Source organism: Crotalus tigris, unplaced genomic scaffold (assembly GCF_016545835.1).
Source record: "Crotalus tigris isolate CLP2741 ecotype Arizona unplaced genomic scaffold, ASM1654583v1 scf7180000017834.3080900, whole genome shotgun sequence".
Taxonomy (NCBI): domain Eukaryota; kingdom Metazoa; phylum Chordata; class Lepidosauria; order Squamata; family Viperidae; genus Crotalus; species Crotalus tigris.
In genome coordinates, this window is record NW_024096662.1 from 547,962 (window position 1) to 574,698 (window position 26,737).

At 40.5% G+C, this 26,737-nt stretch overlaps 1 protein-coding gene across 13 annotated transcripts; it reads left to right on the forward strand.

The window, feature by feature from the left end:
* The first annotated feature begins 681 nt into the window (after nucleotides 1-681).
* Nucleotides 682-25,922, forward strand: RUFY4 (RUN and FYVE domain containing 4). 13 transcript variants are annotated; one of them, XM_039343183.1, is made up of 13 exons: nucleotides 682-1,287; nucleotides 3,238-3,329; nucleotides 3,785-3,848; nucleotides 5,806-5,912; nucleotides 6,725-6,853; nucleotides 9,095-9,201; nucleotides 10,466-10,609; nucleotides 11,326-11,389; nucleotides 13,054-15,045; nucleotides 15,698-15,804; nucleotides 16,970-17,116; nucleotides 22,307-22,438; nucleotides 24,542-25,922. In XM_039343183.1, exons 3-13 carry the CDS (start codon nucleotides 3,803-3,805, stop codon nucleotides 24,642-24,644), a joined length of 3,078 nt encoding a protein of 1,025 aa, XP_039199117.1. In that variant the 5' UTR covers nucleotides 682-1,287; nucleotides 3,238-3,329; nucleotides 3,785-3,802; the 3' UTR covers nucleotides 24,645-25,922. The 13 variants fall into 13 exon arrangements, with proteins under 13 accessions (XP_039199117.1, XP_039199122.1, XP_039199114.1 ...); XM_039343188.1 differs by having other exon boundaries at nucleotides 682-864; XM_039343180.1 differs by lacking the exon at nucleotides 3,238-3,329 and having other exon boundaries at nucleotides 3,739-3,848.
* Nucleotides 25,923-26,737: the final 815 nt, after the last annotated feature.

Genomic DNA, 26,737 nt, shown 5'->3' on the forward strand with positions numbered 1-26,737 from the left:
ACTCATAATTTATTACTGTTCACTGAGCCATTTGTGGTTTATTAAATGAGCAGTGATTTAGCATGATGTGTAAACCAAACAGCTGCTTCTGAGTTTGTTGTTTACAGATTCTGAGCTTGAGAACTAGAGCTTTCACACTTGTAGCCGAGGTAATAAAACTGTGAGACCGTAAGTGCATAAAAATGTGTTTATGGGTTCGTTAGCCACTCAGTATCTATGGATGGAAACTAATCAAGGAGAGAAGTAACCTAGAACTAAGGAGAAACTTCCTGACAGTTAGAACAATTAGCCAGTGGAACAACCTGCCTCCAGAAGTGGTGAATGCTCCAACACTGGAAGTTTTTAATAAGAGACTGGACAGCCATTTGTTCGAAATGGTGTAGGGTTCCTGCCTGAGCAGGGGGTTGGACTAGATGACCTCGAAGGTCCCTTCCAACTTTATTATTATTGTTGTTGTTATTGTTATTTCAGGCATGGGCATCCATAAGAGGAAGGTATATATTTCACATAAACATTTCACAAATTCAAAACTAACAGGCACAGCTCTTCAGGTCGCACAATTATCGCGTCTTTTTAGATGTGGAGGTGCCTACTTTCGGCAACCTTGGTGCCTGGTCTAAGATGGCAAATGCGGGCCCTTGTTTCACCAGCCTTGCTATCCCCTGTTCACAGGCTCTTGGTGTGCGACTCTCGATTTCGCCCTTCCCCTCAGAAAAGGAAGATGTGGCGCTGCGCCTCCGGAGGAGGAAGGGGCAATAGACGCTCGAACCCGGAAAGAGGTTTTCCGTCGAGAAACTTTCGATTTGCCGGTGGAGATCGGGAGGTCGCAGAGGAACCGCTGGGTCAAGAGAGGCCGAAATGGCGGTGAGTCTCGCAGCTGCAAGAGCTTTGCATCTGTCTAGCGGACGGGCAGAGAGAAACACTCCACTGTCTCCTGATCGCGCCCCAAAATTCATCAGTCTTTCGATCGTGCCCCAAAGTCCAGCGGCCACCGCTCAACTCAACCCGCAGGACGTCGAGAAGCCCTTATCGGTTCCCTGCCTGTAATCTGACTTGCCCCAGCCGGAAGCGAACTGGCCGGGATTGAGATGAAACTGAACAACACCATCTTCCAGCCAGCTCGACCTCCCACCCGGAGTTGGATTTCCATTAAATATCTCAAGGTTCAGGAAGATTCCCACATAGTTAAATACTTTCCTTCACAGGAACTGGTGTAGAAATCGCTCTCAGAAAAAAAAGAGAGCAAAAGGAATATATCATCCCTCACATACATGCCCGGAGGGCAAGGTCTGCAGTGCTCCTTTTCATTCTTCCCTTTATCTGCAAGGCAGCTTTTTAAGGATTAGTTATGGGTTGTATTTAATTCAGACACTGAACCAGCCTTCCCAAAACACTACTAGGCAGCCTAGTGGGTTCACAGTATCATATGAAATCTCAGTGATACTGGCTTTTGTTTTTGCCCCAAGATGTACTGATTTCCCCTTTTTTCCACCAAATCACAGTTCAGAAAATAGCAAAGAAGCGGTGCAGCTGCTCTTCCTGTTGCAAGGTCTGAATTTAAAAGGTTAGATCAGGCCTACGTTAGTGCTCCCTTTTCTGGAATCCTAGAGAGATTCTAACATCACATTTTCCCTTTGGGGAAGGGTGACTTCCAATGGAAAGAGGAAGCTGTTCTTGTCTGGCTGTCCGAGTGTTAGAGCTTGTTTTTCCAGTCCTCAGCTAGGATCCAGCCTCTCAAATCAGGTATGTGTAGCCTGGGTTGCTCAAACATTGGGAGCAAATGCCAAGATTGCCAGCAGCAGCTGCCCTGGGGGGGGGGGGGAGGCACATGAAGGAAGTAACTGCAAACAGGTAGCTATCTCTGTCAGGCTGGTTGAAAACTGCCCACAGGCAGGGCAACTAATTCTCAGACTCCATGAGGTCCGCATTTGGACTTGCTTATAAGGAAACATCTGAAAGGTCTGTACAGAGCTATGGAGCAGAACTGAGAGAGCCAAATCTTTTACCTAAAGAAGGTTTGAGAGGCACAGGGTCAAGGGTGGGGAGGGAGAAGACGTCATTTGGCCTGGACCTTAAGCTCAGAAAATGCTTAAATTTACAAATTTGCATTTAAAAAGCAGCATTGAAATGATGGTTATGATTTTTGGATGTCTGATTGTGTGCCAGTAAGTCATCATTTGTTGTTCTACCCATGGGCTGCAACTGGTAGGAGTTGCCAAGGTCTCTCTTGACTTCTCACAAGGCCTGAAGTGGTTTGTAAAAGTTCCTTAAATAGGCCAAAGATGCAAGCATTTTGATTGTGGACTAAGACCTTTTGAATTATTAGGCAAATATAAGAGAAGGCAGACTTGGTCACTGGGATATTTTGTGTAGTTCCAAGAATAGCTAGAAAGTATCAGGGGGAAAGCTGAAGGGAAATGAAGTTTGATTTTATGATTGTTGTTTCTGTTTTCTAGCACAATCTTTGTCCAAATTAGGGAGGGGTGTTCTCTCCCCCTCCGCTGTTTCTTTCAGAAGAACAGGACAGGATGGAAAATAGGGTGGGATAAAGGAATATATGAAGGCAGGAATAAAGGTATGGATGGCATAGAAACTCAGGCTGAAAAGCCCTTTGAAGTGAGAAACATCGGTCGGGACAGAAAGGAGCTATCTTAACAGATGGAAAAAAAATGTGTCATTTCTAAGGCTATCATATTTACTTCTTTGAAAATTATTAAAATAACAGTACTAACTGAGGACTTTTAGGAATTGAAAACTTGACTCCTAAACTTAGGTAAAATAAGCAGAATTAGTCCTGATTAGGACTTGGATGGGACACTTCTAAAAAGTACTAGGATAGTGGATTAGACTTGAGAAGTTGGAAAACCTTCCCAGAAGATACTGGCAAACAACATCAGTACTGCTGCCAAGAAATCTATGCACTCCTGCATAGATCTATCTGAGAAGTCCCCAAGAGCTAAAGAGTTATAGATCTATCTGAGAAGTCCCCAGGAGACTCACCTTCTGCCAGGAGAAAAGATGACGGCAAAAGTTTGCAACACCACAATGTGGATGTTTCCGAGGTTGATCTCCATGGAGAGGCATATTTGCACTGCTTGATGACCCTTGCAAGGGGATTGTCCATCTGAATCCATCAGATAGCAAACTTTTGGGGTTATCAATTGAAGGAGAATCTAGAACAGCAGATGAAGGAGGAGCAGGAGAACCAACTAACTAGTTTCCTGCCTGTCTTTTCAGCCTCCTGGTTTCCTTCTTGTGAGTTAAGAAGAAAGGACAGATGGGTCCATGTTTTCAGAAGACACTGCTGTGAAACACTCATCCTAAGCAATGTTGGCCATGTGATATTAATTAGTTTAGTTCCTTATACGTTTTAGAGAAGAAATTATTGCTCAGAGTTTTCTATACTTTCTGGTGAAAAAAAGGTTTTGCTTTATTGGGATTAGTAATCACTGAATATCAATAATCTACAAACTATTACGAGCACACAAAGAAAAATTCAGCTACTCTCTCTATAATAGAGTAGATTATATATTGTGCATTAGATTCAACCTATTTTTATACATGTTTTTAAAATGAGTGTTATGCATGTCTATGCAGCCATTAAGATGAGATCCGCAGAATAAGAGACCCCTAACAGTAAATATTTAAATAACAATACATATTTAAATAATTAATATTTGTTTATAGACACCCAGATCTGCTTCCTTGAAATAATCTTGCTGTTCTTGCTGACTGTAGACCCAGCATGGAATTTCCTTAAAACTAATAGCTGTTTCCTTTGAAGGATTGGTGATGTGAAACTATGGCTGCTGCCAGAGAAATACTCCATGTGATTAAGGATTTAAAGAGTAAGTATATGTAGCTGCTCTCTAAAAAGATGGGCATTATCTGGGTTCTGCTTGGGCGTTGGGTATATTTCTCACATATCCCTTGGGATGGTATTCTTTTGTATTGTGTTTATATTATGTTTCATACCTGGTGTCTGAACAAAGCACAGTTGATGGCTGTGGACTAGGCCAGTGATTCTCAACCTTTTTAATGCCGCGACCCCCAACCGGTCGTAAGAGGACTACTCAACCGGTCGTAAGTCAAGGACTACTCAACTGGTGCAGCACCGTTTGCAGAATGGGACTTTTGGCGGGCTCAGCAGGGCAGAGACAGCCTGGACAATTCCTATTGGCTTTTGAAAGCCAATAGAATTAGACTCTATTCAAGAGAGTCTATTCTATTGGCTTTCAAAAGCCAATAGAATAAAAGGGAGTAGCACAGCTAAGGAAAAGGGGGAAAAAATGGCGGACTGCGTTGTTTGGCGACCCCCGTGAAATGGTCGTTCGACCCCAAATGGGGTCCCGACCCACAGGTTGAGAACCGCTGGACTAGGCAGTTCTGCTGACCTTCCCCTGAGGAGAATCACTTAGAACCCAGCCAGAATTAGAAAGAGTGACCAGATTCCAGTCACTGAAGGTAGCCTGTTAAAATTGAAGCGGTTTTTCAGTTTTGCTGTCTGGGAGATTAACATAATCTCTAGGCAAATCTCTATCTATAAAGAACTAGCCGGAAAACCACAGACAAGTGCCTATCGTGCCACAGGCTAGAAAAGAAACCGCTCAGAATGGGATAATTAACTCAGTGGAATCATGTGTGCCCATTCGAGTTTAGCAGGAGCTTATAGTGGCATCAGTTATGCTTCTGTGGCAAACCTCATGTATCTTCACTGCATTTATTTGGAGTTGCCCACCACACACCTTCCTGCAATTTGAAAAATGTCTGCAAGAATAAAAGGCAGATTATTCTAAGGCCTACTCACCGCATCTACAGTATCTAGCAAGGATGCCATAATCTGAAGAAATTATTCTGATGCTTCCCTGATATCCTTCCCTGATACCCTTTACACATAGGAGGTTATGAATGTTGACTGCAGTGCTGTCTGTGTTGACTGTGTTGTAGCTATGACACTGTCATATATAGACCTTGGCCTTGGCACCAAAGATGGGAATCACTGGGTAAAATCCTAATCTAGTTGTGGATGGGTTCTTGACAAACAGATTAACAGGGCCAGAGTAATAAAATTAAATTCAGAGTAGACTTGGGTTGTTAGAAGTTCAGCAATAAAAAGTACAAACCCTCCCAGTCAATTTGCATGGAGGCAATGATACACCTGAAAATTGAGCTTTCTGGTTGAAGGTATGAATAATAAAACAATGAGTAGGGCATCCCATCAATTAACATATTTTACTGTGTGAGTCAACCTGCCTTTTATTGATTGATTGATTGATTGATTGCCTCTTTGTCCAGAACAGATCAGCCTTTTTTTTAATCTGTTCCTTTGCAAGAAGGAATAAAGCTCATTTGGGATAAATAACCTTGCCAAATGAGCTTTTCTTTTATGCTCTTTCCATCTTCTTCCTTTCTATACATGAGAATTGTGTGCAGTCTTTAAAAAGGTTTCATGGAAGTCAGCCTTTTTTTTTTTTTTTTTTGCTGGACTATTAAGTCCCTCTATGGGGTCATCCTAGATATATCTCCTCTTTGTTCCTTGTTCTGTCATTTTGGGTAGAATGTAATGCAGGGGTCTTCAAACTTGGCCCTTTTATGTCTTATGGACTTCAACTCCCAGAATTCCTCAGCCAGGCATGCTGGCTGAGGAATTTTGGGAGTTGAAGTCCACAAGTCTTAAAGTTGCCAAGTTTGAAGACCCCTGCTGTAATGGGTATGTTTGACACACCCTCTTCACCTGATTTTAACTTGAGGAGAAATGCTACAGCAGGACTCCAATTTTTTATGACTTCCCTCTTTTCCTCTTAGATACACTGGTTGATTTAAATCAAAACTACCGGGAGCGGGGTCTCCCAGTGACAGATGGTAGCCAGGAACTGCAACCGTTCTGTTCCCAACTGGAATTTCTACTGCAGGTATGAGACTCAGTCATCAATTCCAGGACTTTGCTTGGCAACAGGCTGTTGGAGAGAGGAGAAAGGGAGGAGAAAGAATGTGTGTGAGAGAGGGGGAAAGAAAGAGGGAGGGACGGAGAGAGGGAGAGGAGAGGGAGAGAAGGAGAAAGAGAGAGAGAGAGAGAGAGAGAGAGAGAGAGAATTGTTCTAGCTAATTTCTGTCCATTGCATGCATTGGTAGCTGCCACTACCAAAAATCCTTATTGATAACACCAAAAAAATACTATAGAGCCCCCAAGTAAAGAATTGTTTTTTATTCCTGGATTATAGAGTACATCACAAGAAATACAATTTAAATTGGTTCTAGTTACTAATGTTGTAACATGATGCACTCCCAGCTATTGAAGTCACTCCTTACTCCTTAGGCCAGGGGTATCAAACTCACAATGTCACGTGATATGTTGCAACGTATCGTGATTTTTTTTTCCATTGCCGGAGCTGGGGTGTGCGTGGTTTCGCCATGACACATCCCGCCTGTGGGACGGCAGTTTGGCTACCCTGCCTTAGGCAAAGTCTCATCTTTGTGTTGCCTCAAAAGATTTTTACTTTTTGCTATGTGATAAACAGGAGGAGTATAGAGTTATTTCCCCCCAGTATTCCTATCTGAATCTCCAGTATCTTTATAGTATTCCCTAAAACACACTTATTTAGAAAATCTATTTTTCAGTTCTTTCACCAGTCAGCTTACAATCAGCTACTGAATCGTTAATGAGAATGTCAGCGAAGAGCATATAAATATTAATATTATTTTTTTCCATTCCTTCATGTTCTAGTATGATTTGAAAGAGAAGAAAAATTTATTTGGACAGAGAAAAGATTATTGGGATTTTCTGAGCCAAAACCTCACCCGTCTAAACAGCAACCCACATGCAGGGGTTCAACATGTCATTTCTTTAGATAAAGTAAGATTAATTTATATTTTATGTGAGTTTATTGTAGAACATGGGGGCAATGTGGATTGGTGAGAACAAATCAACTATGCTGCATTTCTCTTTGCCATGGGAAAACATAGAGGAGTATGGGAAATTCTCCTCATCTGGAATGTTCCAGATATTGATGAGTTACAGTTTCTAATATCTTAAACTGCAAGGCTAATGATGAAGGATCATTCATCACTGCTAGCTGGGCTATTCAACAACATCTGTGAGTCATCCAATGGTGGCTTAAATAACTCACCATTCAAGATGCAAGACATTAAGATGATATTCACGAAGATGACAACAAATGTTTTTACATTTCTACAGTTCTGTGTCAACCTGGTACCTTCCAGATATGATATGTTACAAATCCAGCATGCTGGATGAGGTTTCTGGGAACTGTAGTCCCAATTCATCTATCTGGAGATTGTTAGGTTTGGGAAGATTGAGGTAATTAATTCTTTCATTTTTGAAAATTTTTGGAAGTGTATATCATAAAAAACACTAAACATCTTACAAAAGGAAATGTAGTTACTATAGCAATCTGCTTAGTCAAAATGATTTGCCAGAAATACATTCCAAGATTAGCTCTTCACATTTATCTCTTTCTACAGCTCCATTTTTAAGCTTTTAAAGATCTACTCAGATACACAGTGTTTTTTTTTTAATGTCTGGGACCAAGATAACCTCACTGCAATTTCCTTAATTTGAACAAATTTTTTCATTCCTTGGAGCTCCATTTCAGCCTTTCATGTCAAGAGCATTCTGTTACTGATCACATGTACACATAAATTGAACTAAAGTTTATAAGACTGAAACAATTGGTTTTGCGCATTGTGATAAACAAAACTGAATATACTACATTATTTCTTAGGTCAGTGTACCGTTGTGAGATTGGTTGAATGGAATTACTGAATAATTCTACCTCCCTTGTTGACAATATGCATATGCCCAGGAGTTCATACTGTATTCTTTTCCACTGAAATAATGGGAAGGTATCCTAGAATTGTGCTCCATGTTTTAAATAGGAATTAGCCTTTGTGTTTGACAAAGGGAACCCGATAAGAAACGGGAATAATGTTTCTATGGTAACATAGGGTTAGGGTTAGGGTTAAATACTTCAAAGACCCACGGTATCTAATATTTTTAAAGAAACTTTTTCACTTTAATTTCTTCCTTTAAGAAGAAAAAAAATTGAAAATTTCCATCTAACGATTATAATGTACGTTGGTTGCTTGATTACATTGCTTTTTTTATTCAAGTAGTCCTCGCTTAGCAACCACAATTGGAACCACAACTTCATCACTCAGAGATGCAGGCATTAAATTAAACATCATGCAAACGCAACTTGCAACTTCTTGCCAGCTTCCCCTTTGACTTTGTCAGAAGCCGTCTAAATGGTTATCACATAACAGCAGGGACACTGTAAACATCATAAATTTGAGGACAGGTCATAAATTTCAGTGCCATTTTAAGTTCAAATGGTCATTAAACAGGGCAGTCATTATCTAAGGACTACCTATCTATGTGCTGTATGTATATATACTCGTATATGTGTGTGCACATACACATATGCGTTCACACATGTACCTACAAAAATATATACATGCTGGCTGAGGAATTCTGGGAGTTGAAGTCCACAAGTCATAACAAGGCCAGGTTTCAAGACCCTGGTCTAGAGAGAATGTATAAATAAATACCTTTAGCAAATAGGGCAATTTAAGGAGTTCTTTACTACTTTGGTCTTTCATTGGAACATTTGTTTAGAACCTTTTAGTCATAGTTCTATAGCAAGGTAGTGCAGTTCCCAAGGAAATTTAGTGATAGTTCATTCTTTATTTAGACTCTGGTGAAGAATATCAATATGGATTGATTTGCACCAAGACTAGGACATTGGCACAATGGATCATTGCAGTGGAAGCAAGTGGGAAAGACAAATTACAGGGAACTTAGAAGAAGATGTAAGCCAAGTTGGATAGTCTAGAGCAGGGATCTTCAAACTTGGCCCTTTTATGACTTGTGGACTTCAACTCCCAGAATTCCTCAGCCAGGCATGCTGGCTGAAGAATTCTGGGAGTTGAAGTCCACAAGTCATAAAAAGGCCAAGTTTGAAGGCCCCTGGTCTAGAGAGAATGTATAAATAAATACCTTTAGCAAATAGGGCAATTTAAGGAGTTCTTTATTACTTTGGTCTTTCATTGGAACATAAATTTGTTTCTTTGATAGCTGAAAACTGCTGTGGGGAAGGGCCGTGCTTTCATCCGCTACTGCCTGGTCCATCAACAGTTAGCTGAGACCTTGCAGCTCTGTTTCATGGAACCAGAAACCACCAGGTGAGAGCCTTTTCTTGCAAGTATCCAATACCCATTTGGAAGCAGCTGGATCTCTTTATCGCATTACATCAACCGTGTTGGAGAGTTAGGCTGATTAATTTCTGGTTCAGGTACAGACCTGGGAAAGCTACCATAAAATTCGGCTATCTGTGTGCTTCCACATTGACAAGAGCTCTTTCTTCCCTGTTCTCCAGATTTTTGAACATTAAGACCCATAAGAAAGTGCTATTGCGAAGATTTCACAAGACCTGTCATAAATCCCCTTCTATACAATTAAAAAAAAAAATTAAACGGTGCAAAATTGACAAGATTTAATCATTGATAATTTATTTGTTTTTGCTGCTCTTGTTTTCTTTCCTTTGGCGTGGAGTGCGGGTGTTGAGGTTTTTGTTGTGGCAGAGAGTGTGGTAGCTGAGGGCGTTGATAACTCACCCCTTCGCCTCAGCATTTCAAGTCAACTCAAGTGGCGTTAGAGACCAGTTGCTCCCAAACTGCTTCTGAGGTTTTGTGGGATGAAAAGCATGGCAGAGTGGAAATGTTCCTAGAGAATTCCCTAGCTATCTTCACAGGGTAAACTTTCTTTAAAACTAAGAGGTGGGATCAAAACAAAGAAACAGCTCGTGCCAAGATAACAATTACTTTTGAATTAAACGAATTATACTTAAATGCTGTTATTTAAGTACAATCAAGAATGAATGAAATGAATTGTACTTAAATGCTGTTATTTAAATACAATCAAGAATGAATGAATTGTTTATATTTATGTTAAAGGGGAGTTAAAGCGCATAATGGATTTGGTTATTGATATAGTTGGTTAATGTTAGATTATGATTATGATTAATATAATTGTAACCCTGTATTCAGCTCTGGGAAGTGGGGGGGGTTGGTTTGGGTTGGTTTTGGGGTTTATATTGTAACTTTTACAAAACTTTTCAATAAAAAAATGAATGAATGAATGAATGAAGTTAATGTTTAGATAGGCTTTGAGAATTTCACTAAAGATTTTAGGGCTCTTTTTGCCCTGGGCCTCGATACAACCCTAACCTCGATTTAGTAGGATAATCCTCAATTGGCAGAGTTAAGGGGGTGGTAGATGTAGGTTAACTGTATTAGTTACTTTTGCATTTTCAAGGTTCGTGATACATAGGTGGTCTCCCACCTTCTAAGCCAATTACATTTGTTTGGCTCTGGTCCGTAGTGAGAACGGAATGGAGGTAACATGGGCAGCTGTGAGTTAGTATGCTTTGTGGTTTGTTCTTGACAGTGAGTGGTACTATGCACATAGCCCTTTCTTGGAGGAAAAGCTACGGACGGACATTTTGAGCTCCCTCTATGAGTTGAATGGCATGGCCTTCCATCTGGCCCTCCGCAGAGAAGATTTGGATGTTGCCTGGCCTATAGTCTCAGAGTGAGTAACAAGACGCAGGCCTTCCCAAATGTGAGGAACTAGGGATTCACATATAGCCACCTCACACTGATATTTCTGAATAAGGCATCTTGGAGCAATATAAGGCTTACCATTCAGGTACCTATGTGCTAATGGAATGTATATTCCTCCAGTGTTCAAAATGCTGGCCATAAGAAGCATATGTTTTTGATAGGACAGCTGCACTGAAAATTATAATCAGGCTTTAGTTATTGTGTTATTTATTTACAAATATGCTTCTCTAGAATTTTAAAATATATGTTCTTCTTTTCTTTCCTCCTTCGTCATTGTTCACATCTTTGCAAGGTTAGTTGTTCATGTACCTTTCACGTTCAAATTCATTTACTTTTTCTGCTCGTGAACCCTCAGACTCTGTGAAACAAACTCTTATGGACTGTTTGCTGTCCCTTTATACAATAGTCTATAATGCTTAGGTATGCACTCTTTCTACTCTTCTCATAGATTTAGGCCACGTCATAATCTGTAATGGTCTCTCGAGGGTAGTGATGAAAAATCTGTGGCTGCTAATGATAGGAAACACTAGAAATTGTAGCTTACTAATTTCTGGAGAATCACAATTCAAACTGACTTCAAGTAGCTTATCTCCTCCAGAAATGTTATGAAACAGAGCCTGAATAGGAGATTAGACACAGAAGTCAGTAGTTTCCTCCTTGATCTATTATTGTTATTTTTCCTAGAGTTTTGCCACGATTTTCCACCAGAGCTATAAAGTATGCCCCATCAGAGGATGGATTGTCTAAGGTACACAATTTATTTATTTAACCTTTCTTCTATCATGGGCTCCAAGTGTAACCAATGACCAAGCCTCACCTCCTTACCTTCAGTAATCAGCTGTACAGTATGTGCCTTGAGGCCACACCAGTTTTTCCTCTGCCTCCTCTAGACATGCAAAAGATTTTCCTGCCAGAAGATATCAGCAATGATTTGGATTCTTGGTTCATCCCAAGATTTTTGTCATACTATTAAAAGGAAAAAATATAGATCTTCCTGCATAACTCTCCACAAAAGTGATTATGGACTCAGGAACAAAATTCATAAACTGCTTTGTAAATCTGGCTGAGATGCTGCCTATGCAGTTTTCACAATAAATAAATCATATGTTTAATGTATATCGTATTCAAGCTTAGAATTGCAGGGCTAGGCTTTCAGAAGTTGAAATTAGGTCACTTCTTCCATTTCCCTTAAAAGATAACTTAACAGCCATTTTTCCCAATCTGGTATCCTGCAGACATGTCTGGAACAATTCCCACAATTCCAGGCAATCCGTTTTCTTATGTGAATAAAGGCGAACGTTTAGAAAAAGTTACAAATTCAATTTTGTAATTAAGGGAGGAAGTAGTGGAGATACTATGGCTTCTGTAATCAGCATCTCCCCCAGCCATCTTCTTTCCCATTCCGTTTTGCAACATCAGCTTTGCAGAGTTCATCCCGAGAGAGGAAAATGAAAGTTCAAAGCTCAGTGAGGGTACAGGTAATCCTCGATTTGTGACCACAACTGAGCCCCAAATTTAGGTTGCTAAGCGAGACATTTGTTAAGTGAGTTTTGTCCATTTCACAATTTTTCTTGCCACAGTTATTAAGTGAATCATTGCAGTGGTTAAGTTGGTAACCTGGTTGTTAAGTGAGTCTGGCTTCCCCATTGTCTTTACTTGTCAGGTGGTCACAAAAGTTGATCACATGACTCTGGGACCCTGCAACCCTGATAAATACGAACCAGTTGCCAAGCATCAGAATTTTGATCACCTGACCATCAGGATGCGACAACGGTTGTGTGAAAAAAATGGTCATAAGTCACTTTTTCCAGTGCCATTGTAACTTTGAACTAAACAAACTGTTGTAAATCAAGAACGACCTGTGCTTGCAAATTGCTCTGCAAATGCTACGTACTCCCTTACAGTAATTCTTAACCAAGGAAGCAGACAGTCAGACTTTATTTCTGCTCAGACAAAGAGCCAGTGAAGCAAAATTGTTATAGAGTCCGAGTAGACAGGTTTATTGCAAGTAAAAAGGGGGATAGGTTGCAAAATCTTGGCTGTGTGTACCTCGGCCCTCCTTTATCAATATGTCTGTTACCCATTGAAATTGATCCTCTTTCTTACTGGTCTTGGTTTAATGGGGAAGGTGGTAATTGTTTACTTGATATTATTTTTATTTACTTATTAAACACATTTTATATGGCTGCCCAAATCGCACTCTAGGCAGCTTACACTACAAAATATGCCCATCTGTTTTTGATCTGCAACATTTTGGAAACATCCCTTTTTTGTCTCCAGGCTAAGAGAATCCCATCCCACTTTGTTTATGAGAATGTACAATGTTTTGGTGACTGTAACTTGAAATCTTTTAGTATTTCTATTAGGGTAGTACCATCTTGTATCAATTATTTATTTATTTATTCATTATAGGTTGAAAACTCAAACCAAGAACATGGGCTTCGTCAAGGAAGCACCTTAGTACACAGGAGCCTGCCCAGAACAATGGATGTTACTGATTCAAGGGTAGATGATCAGTTGAGGCCTGGGCTGGAACAGCCATTGGAGAAATGGATTGGAGTCTGGCGAAGCAGAAAAAACAGTCTCTTGCAGATGGGTTCCCTTCTGAAACTGAACCCTTTTATGGAAAGGTATGTCCAGTGTCCACCTTCTGACAAGGAGCAGAAAAGGGCGGATGGTGATTTGCAGGTCCACTTGGAAAAGGAGCAGCCAGGCAGCATGCCTTATATCCAAGGATTATGTTACCCTCAACCCAAACACTTCCCCTGTAGGAAGGTAGATGGGATAGTGGAAGGTGACACCTTGCAGAAGCAAGAATGCTTGAGAACATTGATAGGGGAGATGAGCATTCTACAGCAAAAGTTGGCCTTGCAACAAGAGGAAAAAGCATCTCTAAAGCAAGCTCTTTCTAAAGAAAACCGCTCTCTAAAAGAAGAACTGACAAAATACGAAGAACAACTGAAAGAGAAAACAGGTGAGCAGGAAAAACAACAGCAGGAATTGGCCAAGGTAGTAAAAGCACTCAGAGAAGCAGAATGTAAGATTGCCAGTTTGACTGGGGAATGTCAAGAGGCATGGGCCAAAAAGGAAGGTGCTGAGATAGCTCTCAAAGAGGCAGAACGGAGACTGAGTACTCAGGAGGCAGAGAGGAGAGAGCATCTGGCACATATGGAGGCCCAAGATTTGAAGCAACAGCAGCTGATTTCTCAATGTCAGGGACTGCAGGAGAAATTGAAAGTATCTGAAAAGAGCCTGGAGAGGTGGGAAGAATATGTGGCAGCCATGAAGAGCCAACATGGCCAACTGGAAACAGTCAAGGAGCTGGCAGAAGAGAAATGTTGCAGGACGGTAAAAAGAGAAGACTATTCAACCATACAGGACATGGATCCACTTAAGAAGAAACTAGAGAGGAGTTTGGCTGAAATAAAGCATTTAGAAAAGGAGAAGGAGACTCTTCTGGAAACTTTTGTGTCTCAGGAACAAAGTCTGGTGCTTTCCAAGCTTGAAATGAAAGACCTTCAGAAAGAGCTGCTGGTATGTCAAGAGCAACTTGTCACCCTCCAGGTGTCTCTGGAGAAGCAGGAAAAGGCCCTAAGGGACCATGAGAAAGCAGCCCTGAGTTTGCAAAGAGAGCTAAATAACCAATCTGCCTGCCTAAAGGAAAGCTTGGAGAAAAACATAACACTGGAAGCCCAGTTAGAGGAAATGGCCAGCAAAAAGTTCCAGCTGGAAGCAGACTCTCTCGAGGAACAGAGGAGATGGGAAAGAACTTTACAGACACTCACGGGCCAGCTAAATACTTTTGAAAAAGAAATAGTCAGACTTCAAGAGGATAAGCAACAGCTCCAAGCCACTCTGCAACAAGCCCTTGGAGAAAGAGAAGTCTTGGTAAAACAGACAGAAAGTACAACTGCTAGTCTGGAAGTTCAGATTCAGGAGATGACATGGCTGAGAAGTGAGCTGGAGACATTGAAGACCACCAGCCAAACTCTACAGAAAACCCAACAGGAGAAAAGTGAGAGCATAGCTTCCACACTAAGAGAGGAGTGCTTGAAGCTGAAGAATCAAATAGAACAGCTGCAGCTGGAGAAAGTGCAAGCCACCAATGTAGCAAAACAGCTGAGTGAGGAACTGGGGCAATGCTGGAAATGGCCCACAGAAGATGATGTTCTGCAGGTAGCACCAGTTTCTTCCATGACAATGACACATCTAGCACATGAGAGCAACAGCAAGGAAACCAGGGCTCCTGTGAAGGAAAGAGGCCTTGTCACAGAGGGAAAGAATCATGGAATAGCAAGATCACCTTTGACAATGAAAGCGATTCAGATTGGTGTGCTTCAGGATTTGGAAGGACCTATCAAGAAAGACGATGGTGCCACACAGAGAACGGAAGTGCATGAGAAGGTAGGTGCCTATTATTCTATGACAGCCAAGGAATAGGGTATCACCAACCTTGAGGATGGTTCCACATGTAATTAATATTTATCTTTTTAAATAGGATGTGACCAACGGCAAGCCATATATTAAAAAACTATAAGGAACTGGCACATCTTTACTAAAATGTTCCTAGATGTCATGCATTGTTAAGGATCCTAACTCTGTTAGATATCACTAGGATTACCTATAGAATAAAAACGGGGCTCAGTGGGGGATGCCATTTGTTTATTTTTTAGGAAATTAAAGAAATTTTTTTTTCTAGTTTTCTGGTAAATTAGCTCTTTTTGGTATGCATAGAGATCACAGACGTTACCAGAATGGAAGAGTTTTAGGAGAGTTTAGGAGGGATGAAGCTGACTCAGAAATCAAGTAATAGAGGTGATAGTCACAGTTCTCTGAATTTTGGTGGAATGAAAGTCAGCATGTAGCAGTTACATGACTGAAGGATTTGAGGGTTCAAAATCAAGTCTTAACTGGCAAAAAAAAACCTTGAGCAACTAGTACTGCTAGAACCTATGTCTTGACAATAATTCTGACTCCTGGGAGACAGGTGTGTATGCTGTCTGCCTGATAGTCACTGATCTTCTGCTGTGCCTTCTTGTCATCTTTGATTTCCCAGGATCTAGCTGGCCATTTGGATAAAATGACAGAAGATGTCCGGCAGGCAATAAAAATGTTAATAGCCAAGGAAAAAACAACAGGTCATCTCATGGAGCAGCTGAACCGGTGAGGGCATGAACCCCATTACATTTAAAGTTGTATTTAGGGAACTGGCCATAGCTCAGTGACAGAGCATGTGTCTTGCATTCAGAGCTCAAGTTTCAAACCATGGCATCTTCAAGTGATGGTTGAAGAACAAACGACTTTGTCTAAAATATCAGAGATGTATTACTAAATCCCTGCAAACACTACCAAGGGACTGCAGGTCAAAGGTGTGACCTCGGTGTGAGGAACTCCCTTATATTCTTAATCATTTTGAAACATAAAAGAGCAGGGAGCTTTCTCACCAATCAGGTACTTCTCATTTGCATCCCACTTATATTTTGCAAAAGAAATTTAAAATCTCTGTGTTGATGTTTTATAAAGCTTTCTAATAATGCATTTCATTTGCTTCAAATGGTAAGGACACAAACACAAGTTCAGTATTCGTGAACCTGAAACTGAGGCACAATTTCATTGGATAGTGGGCTGCTACCAGTGAAAAGAAGGCCATCTGCAATTATCAATGTAGACTAAATTAAATGATATGTTGTTTGATTCTTGTAATGGACTGGGCCCTTCTAAAGATACCATGCTCAGAGATCACAGCAATAGGCAATCAGCAGTCTAAAATACTTGAATAGACTCTAAAGCAGGGGTCCCCAACCCCAGGTCTGTGGACCAGTACCGGTCTGCGGCATGCCAGCAACTGGTCCACACAAACAAGCAAAGCCCCCATCTGCAGGATGCAGGCAGCACAGAAAACCACACACCCTCCAGTCCATGGAAAAACCTCTGTCCATGGAACCGAGCCCTGGTGCCCAAAAGGTTGGGGACCTCTGCTCTAAATCAAGGTTTAAACTGCTCTAGTAGCATTTCTTCTTGCTTCTAAACTAGAGCAAGGAACCTATATGATCCATCAAATATGATTGAACTACAACCTCTGGTAGCTGGCCAGCATGTCTAATAATGAGAGATGCTGGGAACTACCACCTCTGCTAGAAATCACTAAGATTACCTACAGAATGAAAATCGGGATCAGTGGGGAGTGCCATATGGAAGATCCATAGGTTTCCTCTCTCTACTGGAAAAAAGTTGCAAAGCACATTTTTGGAAGGAACTACGAAGCACTCCATAGCTCTGATGTGCATAGTAGATCCTGACTTACACGAGCCTTTCTTTTCCCGCTTAGCTCTCAGCAAGAAAAGGAACAATTACAACTTTTGCTGGAGAAAAACTGCCAGGAGTCTAAGGAGAAGGAGAAGAAATTGAAAGAGGAGCTGTCGGAACAGGGAATGGTCATCAGCAATATGAAAATCAAACTTCTGGAATTATTGCAGTGAGTAAAGGAAGCCCATCAGGAATAGATAATGGTTTTCTTCCACGTTGATTTTAGATTTGGGGTGGGGTGGGGTGGGAGCATACTACATAAGTTACAGACCAGGAAAGCTCAAATGCTGTCCATGGACACTTCCAGTGTATCCAAGGTAATCAATGAAACTCTAAAACAGTGGTTCTCAACCTGTGGGTCGGGACCCCATTTGGGGTCGAACGACCATTTCACGGGGGCCGGCAAACAATGCAGTCCGCCATTTTTCCCCCTTTTCCTTAGCTGTGCTACTCCCTTTTATTCTATTGGCTTTTGAAGGCCAATAGAATAGACTCTCTTGAATAGAGTCTAATTCTATTGGCTTTCAAAAGCCAATAGGAATTGTCCAGGCTGTCTCTGCCCTGCTGAGCCCGCCAAAAGTCCCATTCTGCAAACGGTGCTGCAAGTTATCTGCAGCGAAGGCGAGCTGTCTGGAAGCTTCCACCCCTCCCTGCTGAGCAACTATTAAAAATGTAAGTAAAAGAGTGCCAGAGGTGGGAGGCCAGCCGGTTGTCGGCCTGCACCGTCTCTGCCGCTTGCCAGATACGCCTCGGCTGACGCAGGGGGCGGCACCATGCATGCGCGGCGCTTCCGGGCAGGGAAAGTCCTCAACTTATGACCAGTTGGGTAGTCCTCGAGTTATGACCTGTTGGGGTCGCGACATTAAAAAGGTTGAGAACCACTGCTCTAAAAGTAGGTAGGTCCTCTTTTAGAATTGGTTTTGCAAGAAGGTCCAGCTTTTAGCTAATTCAATTTAAATAAGCTTGCTGCCAAATCTTCCTGTAACCAAGGGGTTAAAGGATGGCACCAAGAGGCAATTTTCTCCATTTGTCCTGGGGCTCCAAATTTTTTTTTTTAAAAAAATCTCTAGGTATGAACAGACACATGACCAGCTTTATTATACTACTTGTGTTAAGAAAACAATATACAGGAAGCGTTAACCCAGAACAAGAAAAACATTTCAATAATAGGAAACAATTGAATTCAGTGGAATGACTCTCCCTGCGTGCTGGCTTGTTCAGAGACAAAAGGAGACTTTTTTCCCTTAGAGATGCCCCATATCTCAAAAGTACAGGACATATTGAAACTAACTGTACTCCTCCCCTAGTAAAAATGACCACAGAACATGTTTCATATAACAGATTCCTTCACTCTCTTCTTTATACTGTCTACTGGATCTCATCCTTCCATCTAGCTTATCTGAATCCAGCCTACTTTTCTTCCTCTCTATTTGTATACCTCAGTTAAATTTCTTGACTTGCAAGCTACATGCAGTGGAATCCAGCTGGACAAAGTGATTTCTCTCTTTTACTTCTTACTCATCAGTAAGAAGTTAACCCCCTCTCCCTTAACTCAAAAGTGCTGCTACATTAAGTCGCCTCCTATTGGCCACACTTCCAAGCTAAGTTTCTTCAGCTCTTCTCCTTTCCTCCCCTGTGCACCTTTTCTGTGTGCATCTGTCCAAGTTTGTCTTGCGTCTACAGTTCCCCAATTTTTACACCTTTCCTTATTCATCGAAATTTTGAGTTTTTGCCTTTTTAATTTTTTGGGGATAGAATCCCTGTTTTCTAGAGTGGTTTAAGTCTAATTCCCTTACTTACTCTCCACTGCCCAACAAACAGTATGTGATTTCTTATCCAATCTCTCCTTTCATTTATATTTTGTATGTGTACACTTTGAGAACAAGCAACTAAATTTGATTTTTAATGTGTGCCATTGTGCCCACAGTAAAAAAAATAATAATAAAAGTTATCTGCCTGCCTGCCTCTCTATCTATCTATCTATCTATCTATCTATCTATCTATCTATCTATCTATCTATCATGTTTCTATAGCAGCATTTCTCAACTTTGGCAACTTTAAGACCTGTGGACTTCAACTCCCAGAATTCCGTAGCAAGCCTTACTGGCTAAGGAATTCTAGAAATTGGAGTCCACATATCTTAAAGTTGCCAAGGTTGAGAAACATTGCCCTATAGATCTTGTAGCCTCGGTTTTGACTTCTTCCCCTTACAGACCTGTGCAATCAGATTCTTAGCATCCAATTTAACTTACTTCTGCAGGCAAACCTCCTTCCATTTTGCAGCATATCTTAACTCAGGCATGTCAAACTCGTGACGTCACGTGACGTTGTGCAACGTATCGGGCCGGTTTTGCCATTGCCCGCAATGGGGTGGGCGCGGCTTCCACGTGACGCATCCAGCCCGTGGACCAGCAGTTTGACACCCCTGTCTTAACGCCTTAATTCTGTACTCTATAGGTATATGGGCAAATCTGGTGAGTAATGCAAGGGAAGACAATTCAGTCAGCTTACCCCCTTTGTCTTCAGTGTTTTCATACTGCCTTATTTCCAAGTGTGTCTTGAACCTTCATTCCCTTAGGGTCAGATTTAAATTTTTCCTGTACATTCTCTGTTGATGAACTCAAATACTTGCACCATAATTTTACCCTAGATATAGAGTAAGAAACCTGATAGAAACCAATGAAAACAGGAAATAGAGCCCATTTAGATCATGTGGCATGTTTTTCCATCATATGACACAGTACAAGACCATTATCCACTATAGAGCAGATGGCCTGCTTCTTTGTCATCCAGACAATGAATGTAATTGTTTCCATTACAAATACCTTGATTATAGGTTTAGATATATGATACTGATTATAACTGATTATATGCCATCAGGTCAGCATTGACTTTTATAAACACACGGATAGATTTTTCTCCATGACAATCTGCCCCTAAACTGAGCCTTCAAACTTTCCAATGGTGTACTCATTGCCTCTATAACTGAGTCCAGCCACCTTGTAGTTGGCTATCCTTTTTTCTCTGTTCTTTCCCTGCACTATCACAGAGGTAGGCCTCCACTGTACCTGGCATTGGTTTTACAAATAGAAATTCAGATCCCAGCTAGATGATAATTAGCCAGCTCATCTTTGCTACTACTGTGTTCTTGAAGATGAGAAAAATTATAGCCAATAATTAGGAATCTGAGCTAATTCAAAAAAAGGGGGGAAAAGTGAGGGTAAACTTGGCACCCTTTAAACAGAATTGTTTTTAATCAGCTCTGGGGAATAGATTTACCTCTTAGTGCCTTCCAGATTTTGGCTGGTTAAACTATTAATGTATCTCTGAACCAAGTTAGGAGAAGATGATAAGGGCAAGATGATCAGTATCCATTTAAAAAGAGAAGGGACAGAGAGATGTTTTCCTTTAGTAAAGGCTGTGACAGTGTAGCATTCATTTTGAAAGACTGCAGACTATGTTCTCACTGTAATTGCTCTCCAGAAGGTGGCAGAGTCATTTGATCTTGTAGTTGCTGTTAATTACTTCCAAGCAGTTTTTATGGTAATTTTCTTTTTGGTCTGTTAAGAGAGATTGTATTGCCTTTCCTATTAGTCTCTCTGAAATGGAGGCCATGAGAACTCTCTTTTGAAGCTTGATATATAGCAATCGGTGCTCTCCTTGCACAGATACATTCATAGTCCAACCTGTGTTTTGACCTGTGAAGATCAAATTGATGTCATTTTGTACTGACAGAGGACAATATCCACTGACAGGCCAGTTGTATTGTATGAAGCTGTTTTCAGCCAGGTGCTCTATAATAATGAATGACCAATTTTGCCAAACCAGTTCAGATTTCAAGGTCCCAGATGGTGACATATTCACTGTCCCCGAGTATCTTATGCAACTTGATATATTGGTGATAGAGAATTAACAGAGGTAAAAGGGAGGGGGAAAAAAGAGATGTCATTAATTTGATTACTATGCAACCTTCCTAGTTAGTCACTGGAGAAAATGTAAACCAAAAACTTAGCCGATACTGGATCAATGCATACAACTTGACTAGATCCTCATTATTTAATCTAGGAAAACTCGTTTTAGTCTAACCTAAGTTAAGTGATGATAAATATTTGAAGAACTGTTAAATAGGTAATAGAGCAAAAATTTTCTGTTGCTCCAAAAGGTAATAAGCAACCCAAAAATTATGGATTATAAGCAAAGGGTTTTGAGTAAATGATAGATGATTTTTCAACAGTACAAACTGCTGGACAATGGAACCTGTTTCCTCAGAAGATGGAAAATAATGGTTAAGAAAAAGACTCCCCAAAAGTGCTTTTATGTATGTAATATATAGAACAATTCCAAAAACCTTGGTTATATTGCTTGAAAGTCTTCTTCCTTGGCCCTTTGTCAAAAAAAGCTAATTCAAATGTTGACAGACAACACATTTCAAAACGCTCTCTCTATAGATTAAATGTACATTCCTTATTCTAGTGTTGAATGGTAGTTCTTTTAATCAGCTCTCATCTCCAAAAGATCTATAATTTATAATAAATTTCATCTATTGGGAAGAAAAACATAATTATTTTAGCATGCAATCCAAAACTGTATTAACAATCCTTTTGGAGTTGGCCCAAAATATGAGGATAAAAGTACAAGACCAAACCATTTGAACTGCACTTCCAACAGGAACGTTGTTATAGCTGATCTCTGTTAAACATTTTCTGAGGCATTCAATATACACAAAGCAAACTGTCAGCTCTACAACGAACCTGGCTGCAGCCATTTTCGTTGTTCTAGGTTGCCACAAGAAAGGGAGGGGGGAAAACTTATTTCTAGTAGTCTAAACACAAGCAAATCTTGTGGGAACCAAGGTCAGTCCCACACCGTAGTGGAAGAGGAGAATCGTGGGAATCGTTACATTGTATTACTTTGATTCTAGGAGGGAAAGTTTAGATGTGGTTTCACTTTTGACCGTGCCGATGATGTATATCCAATAAACATGTTCTTTGAGGAACTTTCCTGCCTCAGAGTTCTGATTTATTTGGTCTCATTCATTGGAACCACGACACAGACCTTTCGTTGTAATCATTTTAAGATTATAAAAAACAAATTTGCTGCTGTATAAAATTACCTTCCTTTGGTTTACCATAACAGGATATTCAGGTTTCTTATGCCAGAGATCATCTAAATGAATTTCATCAACTTCCTTTAAAAAGGAAGTTACGGTTAATTCTTCTAAAACCTCCAACCACTGTGGGATTTCAGAAAGAGTAACAGCACTGGGGCCAAATAAGCCAAATACAAATGCCTAAGAGGGACAAAAACTGCCAAGAAGTATTTTGAAGTAACTTAAAAGTATCTGCTTTCTGTATTTTAGGGAGAAGGATGCTTTGTGGCAGAAGACGGAAGGTATCACTTTGCCAGTTGCAAATGTAGTTCCTCAGAACACAGGGTTGTGTTCTCAGTGCAAAAAAGAGTTCAAGCTTATGTCACGCCGATACCAGTGCAGGTGATGTATTTATGCCCAGTTCTGATGATTGGAGATGTTGCCCAGATACAATACCTACAAATGGCTGTAAAGTAAATATAACGTGGGAACAAGCATACCATGATCAAAACAGATATTGAGCTCTAAGTGAGCATCCCACAATCTGTCCCAGAGCTTAAGGGAGGGGGAGAAAAACAGGTTTTCAGAGAAAGATTCCTTCTCCACTGGACTGACAGACCCAGCAAATGTGATTTGCTTATTGCAGTTGATCAATATGTCGTAAAGTGCCAAGCCTTAGTAGAGAGTTCATCTTTTCCCCCCCCCCCCTTGGTAGGACTGGATGAACCGGGGGGGGGGGTTGGTTTTCTTGGTTTTCAGATTTGCGCAGTACAGTTGACCTGGGAAAGTAGCTTTCCTCAGAATTGCCCAGCATATTTTTTGGATTAAAACTGCCCCTCTCCTGCTTCACTACTATTAGGTTTGAAGCAAAACATTTTAAGGGCATCAGTTTAGGGAAGGTCACTAATGGGTTACAGCACTTGGAGGGAGAAAAATGACAGATGAGGAAAGTGCACTATGGAAAGTGTTAATGCAACTATCTCTGGTGCCGTGATCCAGTTTAGGAGGTGAGGGGAATAGTATTGGTCTGAATTTACTTGGTAAAAGAGACAGAAACTCCACTCTGGGGTTTCTGGCTCTTATTTACTTTGCTCAGCTACCGCTGCATTTGGTATTTTCCTACAGTTCCGGAGGTTGGCCATCCTTTTCCAGTAAGCAGCAGAAAAAGGAAGTCTAAACCTTAAATATGATGTTGCCATTTTCAGAAGCAGAGAAAACAAGCGTGATAAGAACTATCTCATGAGATAAAAACAGAAAGGGTTAACCTTTAAACAGCTGGGCTTTCCCATACCACAATATTATTTGCATACCACCTCTTTTGCAGAGGCTCTCAGAAACTTGGACAGTTGTGGTGCCATCATATTTGTTTAATCATGGTCCCACAGACTTTTCCATCTCATCTGTGATGTACTTTTACAATACACTTTATTGTTCCTTTGCCAGCTGTGCTAGTCAGCCCAGGTCCATGGCTGTCTGATAGTAGACCTGTGCTTGGGTAGTTCAAATAAAACATTTGCTCAGTGTTTGGCTACTATAAAATTGTAAATTCTGTACTGAGGATCCCTGGGGAAGGGATAAAAAAAGGAAAGTGCTGATATTGTACAGTTTCTGCACAAATCTGTGGTGCATCCATGCTTGCAGTGTGATATCCAGTTCTGTTCTCTGCATCTCCAAAGAATACTGTATTTTTGCTTTGGAGAAGATGCAACTATGGGTCAACTAAAAAGAAGAGGTTAAGAATTGCTCACCTGTGAAGGAAGATTACATGATGTAGAGATGTGAAATGGCATAAAAGTAGACATTCATCCCTTCTCATAATACTAAGTCCTACAGTTACTCAATTCAGATGATCGACACAAGATTTAGGACACAGGAAAGGAACATTTTTTTCACATACCAGTTAAATTGTCTACTTTGCTATCAGTAGTTGTGATGTACATGGGTTTTAAAAGAGAATTAGACAAACTAATAAGATAAGTTTCTCAGTATCTTGTGGTTATAATAACTATACTTTATACCTTGATTATTGGTATATTTGGTATTATTGTTGGCAGGATGTTAGTTACTAGGAACACAAACCTGGCTCGTGGGCCTCAATTGGTATCTGGAATACTGGACTAAACTTTGTATGATCTAGCAGGACTCTTCAATGTTTATATATTTGATATTTACAGAGGTTCGTGCTTTTTGAGGTAAGCTAAGGCAATCCATCGCATTAGGCTTTTCTTGGTTATGGCCGGCTTCTCAGGGAGATAATGGCTGCTTTCTGCATTGGCATATAAATTTCATTGAGAATAGTGTGAACCAAGAAACAAGATTAAATTGTGCTTCTCGTTGCTACTTGTGAGTTAGAATAATTAGGCAGCATTACTGATGAAGCTAAACATTCAGCCGTGATTGTATAATTCCCTTCAGATCAGACAGAGATGGGCTAGGTATCAAGTCATTAAATTTGGGCGTGAATAAAAAGTGATCTCCTGTTGTCTTTCTCTCCCACTCCCATAGGTGGTGCCAGAGCACTGTGTGTCATGCTTGTTCAGTGAGCAGGGGGCACAAGGAGCGCTACTGCATAGCATGCTACCAGAAGAGAAACGGTCAGAGCACATGACCCTTGCTCTCATCCAGTTATCCCATACTATCCAGCCTCATTGCAAGCTCAGTTACCTGCTTGCATCCTGGCTATGAGTGGATTTGAGATATCAGATCCAGAAGGAAAAAAAGCAAAGGAACTCTTGAGGTGATAAAAGAGAACTGCCTATCTCTGTTGGGATTAAAACTGACCCTGAACAAAAAACACTGAAGTGGTGTGGAGCATCCCCTATTTTTTAAATGATGCAACGCTATTACTTGTTTGTGTCAGAATCCAATTATATTTCATCTTTAATTGTTGTGCCAATGAGATATGAAGCCAACCTGCCTTCAGCCCTTGCAGCAGTATATATTCCCCCAACCTGCTCACATAAGCAATAAAATATCAAACCATTTGGAAACCACAAGGCATTTGATCCGGGCTAAGTAATGGAGAGAGATGTTGGCCGTATGTACTTTGATTCAATTACTTGGAGAAATACAATAAAGGCATGGAGGAGACTGAATTAATTTCTTCCAGTATAGAATCAGCACTCTGCATATGTAGAAAGAAAAAAAGGGAATGTGGAAGGGAATGATCTCATGGTAAGCACTAATCTATCCTCACTTCAAAACAGTAGTGCTAAGATGAAAAGACAGAAGAGAGAATACAAATGAATGTTTTAGCCACTGCAGAGTTTCTTCCAATCCCTACTTTTTGCTCTGCCCCATTCAGGGACCACTCAAATGATGCTGTCATACACTTCCAATCTTCCCAAGTTGTCCTCTGTCATCATTCCAGAACAAATCTGTTTAGGAAAAAACACTCAGATTCTCAAATAGCCTATGAAAAAGTTTTGCTTCAGTCTCCAATTCTTGGTACTATTAAGATTTAGCTGGATTACAAATCTTCATCAGCAAGGACCATATTGTCCTAGTGTTGTGGGATATATATCTAATGCATGACCTGGAAGACATCAGCTTATGGGAACTGGATGTAAATTTAGCAGATATTTAAATTGTTAGAATGCTTGCATGACTGGGAAAATGAACTAGGGGAATTGTGGCTAGGGAAGAGTCCCACTCTATGAATAATTATTGTGTTACCAATTGGTACGTAATATGTTTATTCTGGTGGAGGGGGAGATATTACCATGAGCTCTGGGAACCATAATTTGGCTGCATTCCTGGGCTTATCACACTGGAATACAGATTGAAAGAGTCTTGCTGAGGAGAAACCTGTATACAATTGTATCACTAATTATGTATTTGCTATGAAATAGCTATGTATTTAAGAAATAAAATTGAATGAAAATCACTTGGCCAGTGTGTTGTAAATTCACATAGCATTTATATTTTAGGTTGTTTCATATGAGCCATTTTAGAAATAGTGGGAAAGTCATTTCAACAGCACTGAAAAAGATTAATGTTAATCCTGCTCTGCATGTTCTCATAAGGTGGCCCATTGTTCATGTATTGCTTTCTATTGGACAAATGTGACTTTGTAGACCATAGAGCCTTGTTTACCAGCCCATCGGCCTTCTGTGACAAGCAATACATTAATCTAGGACTTCAGGCACAGTTGGTTAAATAATTTGGAAGTGAGAAGTGAGAAAGAGGGAGATGAAACATGATTTGCCTCTAGCTTCTGTTTTCTGGCCTGGGATTAATGACCTGGGAGATCAGACAGTTAAAAAAAAAATCCAGTTTTTCCCTGTTTAAAAATGATCCTCCTCCTCCTCCAGAAGAAATCTTCACAAACCCCCTTTCAAAGCAGCTTGTGTTCTTTTAAAAACCGTCAATCCCTGTCTCTAGATTTACATTAAAACAGAATGATACAAAAGGAAAGATGTGAAGAGGGAGATTGCGAAAATCAAATTCGTTAGCTGTCCAAAGTACAGTGCAGTTCTCGTAGTGTTCACATCAAAATACTTTAGGAAGCCTGATGGAACTTAACATTGCCATGTGATAAATGAGAGAAAACGAAAATACAAGATATTGGATCTTTTAGTAACAAAAGCAGTCCCTCCAGTTTGTTTTCCCTTTGTCACACCTTGCTGGAACAGCTGCCCTAAAACTGACCCCCTCTGCCCTCTTGATGGAATGTGACATTATTCCCTGATTTATTGTTTA